General features: G+C 62.4%; 1 protein-coding gene across 1 annotated transcript; it reads left to right on the top strand.

Moving 5' to 3' along the window:
- On the top strand, positions 1-6,243 carry SH2D5 (SH2 domain containing 5). The gene is made up of 9 exons (XM_059895448.1): positions 1-87; positions 448-528; positions 1,019-1,093; positions 2,140-2,286; positions 3,572-3,820; positions 3,973-4,147; positions 4,511-4,619; positions 5,113-5,272; positions 5,960-6,243. The coding sequence occupies exons 1-9, from the start codon at positions 1-3 to the stop codon at positions 6,161-6,163; spliced, it is 1,287 nt and encodes a 428-aa protein (XP_059751431.1). The 3' UTR covers positions 6,164-6,243.
- Positions 6,244-9,767: the final 3,524 nt, after the last annotated feature.

Genomic DNA, 9,767 nt, shown 5'->3' with positions numbered 1-9,767 from the left:
ATGCAGAAGGCCGGGGCAGGGGGCCGGAGAGCCTCCGACTGCGGCCCTGCCCCTCACCGGCCCAGGTGCATCACCAAGTTTGCCCAGGTGGGTGGGCCCGCCCCGCCCCACCCCGCCCCACTCGGTGGGCTCCGATGGGCCGTGACTGGGTGGCAGGCCCTGGGGGTGGGGAGGATTCGTGGGTCACGGGCCCATTTCGGTGGCCCCAGCTCTGGAGTGTGTGTGCACGGATGAGGTGATGGGGCCGCAGAGGGGCCGAGTGGCTTCACCAGGGAAAGTAGCAGAGCCTGGACTCCGAGTCCGCGCTCTGTCACCGTCCACAGCCTGCCCGACAGAGCGGAGTGTGTGCGTGGAGGGCGATTTGGAGGACGGGGGTCAGGAGCCATGGGCCTGACTCCCCGCGCCGTCCTCCCACCCCCCACCCCACCCCACCCCACCCCCAAGCAGTACGTGGGCTCCTTCCCCGTGGACGACCTGGACACCCAGGAGAGCGCATGGCTGGTTCAGCAACAGCTGTGGACACTGAAGGTAGGGGCTGGGGGCTGGGGAGCGCACTTCCCTGCAGGGGATCACAGCCTTGGGGTGTCGGCCTGGGAACGGCCCCGAGACCCTGTGATCCGTCCCAACCCCCATTCTGAGAGATGGAGCAAGTGAGGCCCAGGGAGGGGCAGCACCAACGCCATTCCGAGAGATGGGTCCTGTCAGGACCACACCCGGGCTCCTGGAGCCACGCCCCTGAAGCCCTGGGGCCCCCTCCCTTGGGCGGTCATGACCTGTGCCCCACAGGTGGAAGCCACAGGTGGGAGAGATGCGGGGTGGTCACAACATGGCCCAGGTTGGCCTGCCAGGAGCCATCCACACTTCCCCGGCTCCTGGGGGCTCCCTGTCCAGGGCTCAGTCCCCTGGCCGCTGGGGTGGAGGTGGCTGACCAGCCCAGGGGGACTAGTACAGAGGCTGGGCTGGGCAGGGCAGGGCCTGGGAGGTAATGTCTGCCCCCCACCAACTGTCTCCCCCCCAGGACTGTCCCCGCCGCCGGGCTGTCATCCTGAAATTCAGCCTTCAGGGCCTCAAGATCTACAGCGGGGAGGGTGAGGTAGGAACCCGTGTGGGTGCAGGTGAGGACCGGACAGGTGTCCTACTCCCTGGGGATGTACTCGCCTCCACCCAGCCCTGCACTGCCCCTCTAGCCTCCCCGGCTGCCCAGCCTGCTCTGGGCCTTTGGACGTCCTCTCTCCAAGGCCCTCCCTCCCTGGCAAGCGTGGACGACAGTTTCTCCTCCCTCTCACCCCCCCGGCCGCCAGCCCTCCAAAATCTCCGGGGGCCACCTCCTGGCCTGAGCATCAGGACCAACCAGCCCCATGAGGTTTCTGTGGGTCCCCGGGCTTGGCCAGTGGGCTGTGGCTAGCCTCTCAGGACTGTGGAACAGGGCCAGGCAGGCTGGAGGCCAGTTGGGAGCCCCTGCTTGGTCCGCCATCCTCCTCTTGGTGCAAACCAGTGTTTGATGAACACTAAACCGCGTGCCAGACTGTGAGACCCACGACTCCGGCGCCGCTCACCTAGGACTGGTGCAAATGTGTGCAGGGCTGTGCATTGCGGGGCCCTGGGTTCAGGGCCTGTGCCACCTGCACGAGGTCTCGCTCACCCCCCAGCCCCACTTGTCACAACAAGGACTCAGAGAGCTGCCCTCACCGGCCCAAGTCACCCGGAGAGTGAGTGGCAGAGCCAGGATTTGAACCCCGGTCACCTGACTCCAGAGACCAGGCATGCAAGCCCAGGGCTGGCCACAACTGCCTGTCCCCGTGACCCGCAGGCCGTGAACCCTCTGCCCCTCAGCTCCGTATCTTGGCATGACCACCCCACCCAGCAGGTTGGCAGCAGGGAGCAAGGGACCCGAGCTCAGGTCCCCTGTGAAGGATGAGGGTTCCCACGTGAAGCGTGGTTTGGGCAGGCCTGGAAGGAGGGCAGAGTTCTTCACCCCAGGAGCAGGGTGGGCCCGAAGCTGGGCATGCAGGCTGGAGAGCAGACCCGGGAGGCCTGCCAGCGGGTGTGCGGGGCCCTCGGGGCTGGCACACGCTGGGCTGGCAGCTGCAGGCCACGCGGTGGGTCTGATGGAGGCCGGTGTGCCTGCTGCATCCCCAGGTGCTCCTGATGGCTCACGCCCTGAGGCGCATACTCTACTCCACCTGGTGCCCAGCCGACTGCCAGTTTGCCTTCATGGCCCGAAATCCCCGGAGCCCGGCCAGCAAGCTCTTCTGCCACCTCTTTGTGGGCAGCCAGCCTGGAGAGGTACCTGGGGCCCAGGGCAGAGGGCGCAGCACTGGGGGGTGTGCTGTGCTTCAGTGTGGGTTCCAGGGACCGAGGCCGTGGACGGCTCAGCCAAGCTGGCCTGCGCCCCCTCCAGGCATGCACCCCTTGCCACCCTGGCTCCTTCTGTGGCCCTGCCCTCTGAGGACTCCCTCAAAGCGAGTCAGTGGCCTCAGCATTCCCCGAGCTTGGAGGTGGGGACCAGGCTGTGCCCTTAGAGATCGGAGGGTCACACTGCCAGGCCTTTGCCCTTGCTGTTCTCTCTGCCTGCAACCCCTTCCCCTTCTCATCCTGGCAAATTCCAACTTGCCCTTTGAGGCTCAGCCCGTGTGTCTGTGGAGCCCACCTTGAATCCTCCAGACCGCCCCCCACACCTTCTGCGGTCCTGTGACACGAACTGCACTCTGTCATCGGTCTGTCCCTAACTACAGTCACTGGAATTCTTTGAGAGCAGAGGCTGGGTCCGGGTCTTGAACTGTTCTGGTGCTTGGCCCCGTGGGGAGAGTGGGTGGGCGGGTAGATCCCGAAAGTCAAAGCCAGTGTGGCCGCCATGAACAGTGGAGCCTCGGCAGCCAATTGTTTGGCAAGCAGAGGCTGGGTTTGGTTCTGCGCAGCAAGCATTTGCCATCACCCCTGTATGTCAAGCCCTGTGCCGGCCACTGGAGTGACAGGTGGCTGAGACATGGCCCTTGATCATCTGGAGCTCAGAGTTCCAATGTGTTGGGCCTGGATGATGTGTGTGGTGGATGGAATGTGTGGGCCCCAGAGTGCTGGGCTTCTCCAGGGGGTCTTCTGTGGTCCATTTCATTAAAGGGGCACAGGGAGGTGGGGAGGAGGAAACTGAGGCGCAGAGATGCCATGCTGTACCCAGGGTCACACAGCAGCTCCTAAGTGACGGAGCGAGGATTGGATCCCAGGTTCTGTGACTTCAGGGCCTGGGCTCTTAGCCACTCCTCCAAGAGGGTACAATGCACAGGGTGAGGGTAGTAAACCTAGGGGTAGGAGTGCATTTAGCCCATGTCGTCCCAGCTCCAAGCATGATGCCTGGAACAAGGTAGATGCTCGGTGTTTGTTAAATGAATAGAGGAAGCTGGCAGGGGATGCTGCATGGTGGTGAGGTTTTGAGGGATAAGAAGTTTTCCCCGGAAGAATAGGGAAGAGCATTCCAAGCCAAGGGGCTGCATGCCCCCCTGGTGAGTGGGCCGATGCCTGAGGAACCCCCCGGGAAACCTCCCCCCGCTGAGCCCGCCTCCCTCTCCCTCCCCAGGTCCAGATCCTGCACCTGCTGCTCTGCCGCTCCTTCCAGCTCGCTCACCTCTCGCAGCACCCTGAGGAACGGGCACGGCCTGAGCCCTGCCCGGGACCCGTAGGGGACGTGCCCCTGAAGCCCCTGTCCGGCCCTGGGGGCACCCCTGGCCTAGCACGGGAACCCCTCGGCGGTGATCAGCTCTCACGGAACATTAACGCGCTGGTCTCCTTCGGGCGGCTGCCAGCAGAGGGGCCTGGGGGCAGTGGGGTACGCGGCACCCCAGCCAGGGAGTGGGCCATGCACAAGGGAACTGGGCAACGGTTTGGGGATCAAGAGGGGCGGGTGCTGGACTTCCGTGGGAGGGGCTAATGGCTGGGCCTAAGTCTGGCCGCCCCTGCGGGGTCCTCTTGGTGCCCTAGAAGGAGCCGCCGGAGTCGGAAAGCCGCGGGGGCGCCCGCCACGCCCGCCTGGGGAACCCGTACTGCTCGCCCACGCTGGTGCGCAAGAAGGCCATCCGCAGCAAGGTGATCCGCTCCGGGGCCTACCGCGCCTGCACCTACGAGATGCAGCTGCAGCTGTCGGCTCGGGAGGCCTGTGAGTGGCCGGGCACGGGTGCGCGAGTCGGCGAGGGTGGGCCTGAGTGTCCGTGTCTGCGGGGCCGTGACTGTCGATGCCTGCGCCTGGGAGTGCTGAGGCCTCGTGTCCACGCGAGGGAGGGCAGGAGGGCGCAGCCGGGGCTGCGTGCCCAGGGGCCTGCAGAGGCGACTGCGTAGCTGCCGATGTGCTGTGACTGGGGCGCCGCTGTGCTTTGGGGAAGCAGGATGTGTGCAGACTGGGCCGGGAGCAGGAGGCTGGGGAAGAGACGAGCGCGGGGGTGATGAGGCCTGTGGGCGTGGGCCGGGCTGGGCGCGGGAGGGGACCACCTCTCTTCCTCTGTGCCCTGGATGGTCTCCATAGTTCCTGACGCGTGGGAGGCCTGGCCCCGGGGTCCTGGGGGCCCCCCATGCCTGGTGGAGAGCGAGGGCAGCCTGACGGAGAACATCTGGGCTTTTGCTGGCATCTCCAGGTAGGAGGGGGTGCCCAGCCCTTTGGGGGGGGGGGTCAGAGAAATAGGCTGTGGGCTCCCCCAAGGCCCTGAGGTGTGTCCATCCCTGCACTTGGGTGGAGGCCTCCTGACCTCGGGACCTCAGGCCAGGGGCTTCCCCCCGTGGGCCTCAGTTTTCTCAAGTGTGAAGTGGGGTTAATAAAAGGACCTTCATTGAAGGGCTGTGGAGAGGATCAAATGAGTTTATTCAGGTAAAGCCTTCAGCGCCTGGCCTGTCACAGGGTTCAGCTCCCTAAATGCCAGCTCTCTACCGATTGGGTCTTGAAGTTGTCAACAATTAGGATCCCCTTGGAAACCTTTTAGAAGGGAAGGCTAAAAGCTTCCTCCCGTTGCGGGCCTACTCTGGGGCAGGCGCTGTGTTTACGATACTGTGGAGCTGCGACGCCATTAAGCAAGCTGAGGCTGGGTCCTGACTGGGGGGCCCGCCCTCAGCCTCTCCCCTCTGCCCCCCCAGGCCCAGTGCCCTCGCCCTGCTGCGGAGAGACGTGCTTGGGGCCTTCCTGCTTTGGCCTGAGCCAGGCACCAGTGGCCAGTGGTGCCTGTCGGTGAGGACACAGTGCGGCGTGGTGCCCCACCAGGTCTTCCGGAACCACCTAGGCCGCTACTGCGTGGAGGTAGGAGTACTCCTGGCCCTGCCCCTCGCCCTCCAGCCCCGCCCTTTTCTAACCACTGAGGTCCTGAGCCCGCCTCACCCTCATCCCAGGTCCCCATTGGCTCTCTCTGGCCCCACCCCTTATTTAACTCTCCATCCAGCTCTTTCGTCCTTGGCCCTTCTGGCCCCGCCCCCACTGGCCTATTGGCCCCACCTGTACTCTGCTGGCTCCACCCTAAGGCCTCTCGCTCCAGCGAGGTAGAGCCTTGGGCTAGGGTGGTGCCTCACATTTTTACGGAAATCCCGGCTTTTAAAAAGTCACGCTTTCCCACACTTTAACTCATCTTTTAGCAGTAGAGGAAACTGATCAGAGAGGGTAGAGGCTTGCGTGAGCTCACACAGCCTCCGAGTCTCTAGGTCTGGAGTCTTGGCCTGATCACAGGTTTCCAGGGACAGGGGTGGGCAGGAAGGACTTTTTAAATGTGTGGCCTTACTTCCACGCTGAGTGCCTCAGTCCTGTCCAGGCTGGGAGGAGAGAAAGGGAGGGAACCGGGGTGTGGTTTCGCTGTGAGCAGGACAGCGTCCTCTCTGGGCTGAATATCCTCCTCCCTCCTGGGGCAGGATCCTGTGTGAGGGGGCGGTTGGTGCGCTCGCCCGTGTGGAAGGGGGAGCTGGAGCTGAAGTCCCTTCCCCTCCTCCCCCCCACCAGCACCTGCCGGCTGAGTTCCCCAGCCTGGAGGCCCTGGTGGAGCATCACGCTGGGACGGAGCGCAGCCTCTTCTGCTCCCTCGACATGGGCCGCCTGAACCCCGGCTACGAGGAGCAGGACTGCGGGCCCGAGGGCAGGCTTCCCCCGACTCTCCGGCCCCTTGGTCATGCCAAGTCCGAAGCAGAGCTGCAGGGCCTGGGCTAGGACGCTGAGCCCCACGCCAAGAGGCCCCGTCTCATCCTGGCTCCTGGGCCTCAGCAGGCTGCTCTGCTCTGCCCTTCTTCCACCCCGCTGGGCACCAGTTCCATCCGGTCACTGCCCTTTGGACCAGTCTTCCATCATTACCCTGCCTGTGGGCGGAGCCCTGAGAGTGGGGATTGCCAGTGGCTTCTCACAGGACACGGCCTGTCAGGATTGCAGGAGGGGCAGGCAGAGCTCCAGGCTTCCATGAACTTGCTGGGTGACTTTGGATGCTTGTCTTCTCTGGGCTTCACCTTACTCCTAGGTGGGGAGCTTTCCAAGGTGGGCAGGAAGGTTTGCTCCAACAGAGGTGCAGCCCTCTCCTAAGGAGGCCAGGCCTTGGGGCCCTGACTGGGCATCTCCAGAGAGCTCCTGATCAAGGCAGCCAGACACGTTGAGGGAGAGGTATCTGGGGAGGCAGGAGCGAGTTCTCACTTTGGGCGAAGGCGTGGGGACGGGCCACCCTCTCCGTGAGAGAAACAGGGGTGACGTGGTGGAGCTTGGGGGCTACATCCAGGCTAACGGAGCGAGGCCTGTTTCCCATGTCCTTTGAGGCTAAAGGAGTCTTCCCCTGAGTTCTGAAGAGTGGGGGTTAAGAGGGTGCAGAAAGGGCAGGACGGACAAAGAGCCGTGCCACCCAAAGCCCACACGCAGGTGGACGCCTGTGTGCAGAAGGGGACGTGAATGGGCCGACAGGGCAGAGAATCGCAGTGAACCTTCAGACTAGGAAGGCTGCTTTTTCTCCACTCAAAACCACGGACTTGTGGTTCCTGCTTACTTGGAAGGGATGTCCCAGTCTCATCCCCGCCAGCACACCCCTGCCCCCCCAGGCTCACTTTCTTTGGCCATTTGACTGGGAGGGGCCAGCAGTGAGCTGCAGGCTTAGAGGGGTGACCGGGGTCCTGCTCCACTCATCCTGCAGGCCAGACTGGGTTTGGTGGCTGCCTGGGAAGCCCCCCAATGGTGGCATTTCCCTTAATGGGCATCTGTCAGGGGCCACTTCCCTAGGCCAGCCCCCTTGGGGATGGGGGTCAGGGAGGAATCATCCAAAGGTAGAACTGATGTGGGCCCTGCCAAAGGGTATTTGGCCTCAGCGGGCAGTGGGGGTCCATCCAGGGAAATAACACTAGTCTAAGGCAATGGCCCTGCGGTGATTGACGGATCTGGGTGTTCCCCTGTATAAGTAAACTTGACAGACAGGCATGAATCTACCAGATTAAGATAGGGAGCAAGTTCACTTTGGATGAACTTCTATTCCTGAGGCAGAGGCCAAGTCATGAGTCTGGGGGCTGCCCTCTCCCCCATCTGGGGAGGGGATGTGACTGCTCAGTGCCTTGAAAGTAACAGACTTCTGACTCCTGCATGGAAGAGGGCAACCCCAACGGAATAAAAAGAGGGGAGGAGCCTCAGAAGTTCAGGCCTGGTGTTCCCAGCTTACAACCTCCAGCTCAGCAAATGGTCTTGGCTGCGGCCTTGTCACTCTTGTCACAAGGGATAGGAGGAGGCTGTCCTTTGGGGGCTCTTTTCACTGGAACCACAGCACTGATTTTATACTGAATGTGAGTGGGAACCCAGCCTCATTTTACGGCCATTACTACCAGAACCCATCTCCTCCCTGGGCAAAGCCCTGGCCCCTCGTGGGAGGCACCAGGTTCACATTTCCCTGGCAAGGAGAGGGGTTTGGTGACATGGGGCCCAGGATTACAGCCCTGGAGTCTCACACATTTAAGAAGACCTGATAACTGGTCTTAACCTCTATAAGGGATGGATTTTGTTGCACAAGTTATCTGTGTGGACAGGGTGTCAGGAATGTTCCCAAAGTACTTTAACTTCCTTCTCACAGCATTTATGGATCACACAGTACACAGGTTTTTGACCCACATGTGCAGATGCCTCAATGTCTTAATTATAGACCGCAGTTTTCTGTTCCAACCAGCGCCACCTGGGTAGCCCAGCTCTCCTTACTGTGTGGACTTGAAATAAATAAAATGCATTTCTTCGGATTGTATAGTACAGACTTTTCCTTTGAAAGGCAAGGTCTTTGCCAGTTTGCCGGCTTCGCTTTTGTTTGCCAACCATACCTTCCACTGGTGCTGAATGATGAACCAGACAGAGATCCTGTCCTCCGGGGCTCAGGAGGTCTTGAAGGAATTGGGTAGGTAGGTTCAAGCAATGATTATACTGCTTAAAACCTTCAGTGGGTATTTCCTACAGGAAAAAGACTCAAGTCCTTATATTCTGGCCACTCGGGTTTTCCTTCTGCTCCTGCAACATGCCACAGGGTCTTTGCACAGCCTGCACAGGCCTCCTTGTCTTCCTCTTCTTCCTTTACCTGATTAACTCCTCAACCTCACCATCTCTCAGTCTCAGGAAGCCCTGCCCTGACTGCCCCCTGACCTCCTGCCCGGCCTGGGTGAGGTTTCCTGGCTAGATATTCCATAAAACTGGTCCTTTAGTTTGTTAATACTCTTACTTATGGGATTTTTGTTTGTGGGACATTTGTTTCAAATGTCAGCCTCCCCCACTAGACTGTGGGCTCCTGGAGGGCAGGGACTGGGCTGTCTCCCGGCGTCTATCACTGTGCCCGACAGGCATGTAGCTGACAATTTCTGTGCAAAGGGGAGCGTAGAGGAGGTGTGACGGCCGCTATTCTGGAGGGACTTGTGTTCGGGGTGGGGGTGGGGAGAGAGGCCAGACAGCCTCTCCAACCAAAAGACCAGCTTTCAAAGTTTTTTGTTCTGTTTCTCAATCTTGAGTCTTAATAAAAACAAGGGGCAGCGTTTGAGGGAAGCTTTGCTCTGTCCCCGGGGCTGTGATAGGCTCTGGGGCAGCCCTCCCGAGTCAATACAGGGATGTGGATAAAGGACAGCAAGGTCCTGTTGCCTTTCTCGGTAGGTCTCTAACCCCCGGGTGAGGCCGCTACTCTAGTATTTCTCTCCGAGGTGGAGTCAAGCCTGGCTTCCCCTGGGCCACCTCGGGCAAGTTGCTTAACCTCTCTGAACTGGGGCTGTGGGGACTGGAGAAGAGAACGCTGTGCAGCACCTGGCACCGAGCCGGCAGATGCTCCAGCAAAGTCAGTGCCGGTCCTCCCCGACGGCCACTCCCGCGCGCCGGCCTCCAGCCGGGGGATGCTCTCGGGGCCCGCCGGGCGCGGAGAACGCGCGGACGTTCGGGAGCCACGGGCTGTGACGCCAGGGGCGTTGCCCAGCAACCGCGAACGCCGTGGCAGCGTGCGTGCTAGCGGGCGGCTGGGGCGGCTCCGGGGGCTCGGGTCTTGCGGTGGCGCCTGCAGCGCTGATCCCCCACTGCTCCCGCCCGGTCCGGGCCTCAGGGACGGGCGAGCCCGGGAGCGTGAGGAGGCGGCGGCTCCGGCTCGGGTCCTCAGACTCCCCCGCCGCCCCTTCCCTCCTATCGAGGCGTCCCCTCGGCCGCGAGGCCCCGCCCCCCGCGCCGGGCGCTGGCCCCGCCCCCCCGGCTCCGGCGCCCCGGCGTCCCCCGCCCCGAGGTCCTGTGTCCTGGTCGCGGCGTCCACGTCGGGCCGCACCCCGGGGACCCCCGCCGCGGCGCC

The sequence above is a fragment of the Balaenoptera ricei genome, chromosome 1 (genome assembly GCF_028023285.1).
Source record: "Balaenoptera ricei isolate mBalRic1 chromosome 1, mBalRic1.hap2, whole genome shotgun sequence".
Taxonomy (NCBI): Eukaryota; Metazoa; Chordata; class Mammalia; order Artiodactyla; family Balaenopteridae; genus Balaenoptera; species Balaenoptera ricei.
Note: the sequence above shows the minus strand (reverse complement) of the source record. Positions and strands in the feature narration are given on the sequence as shown.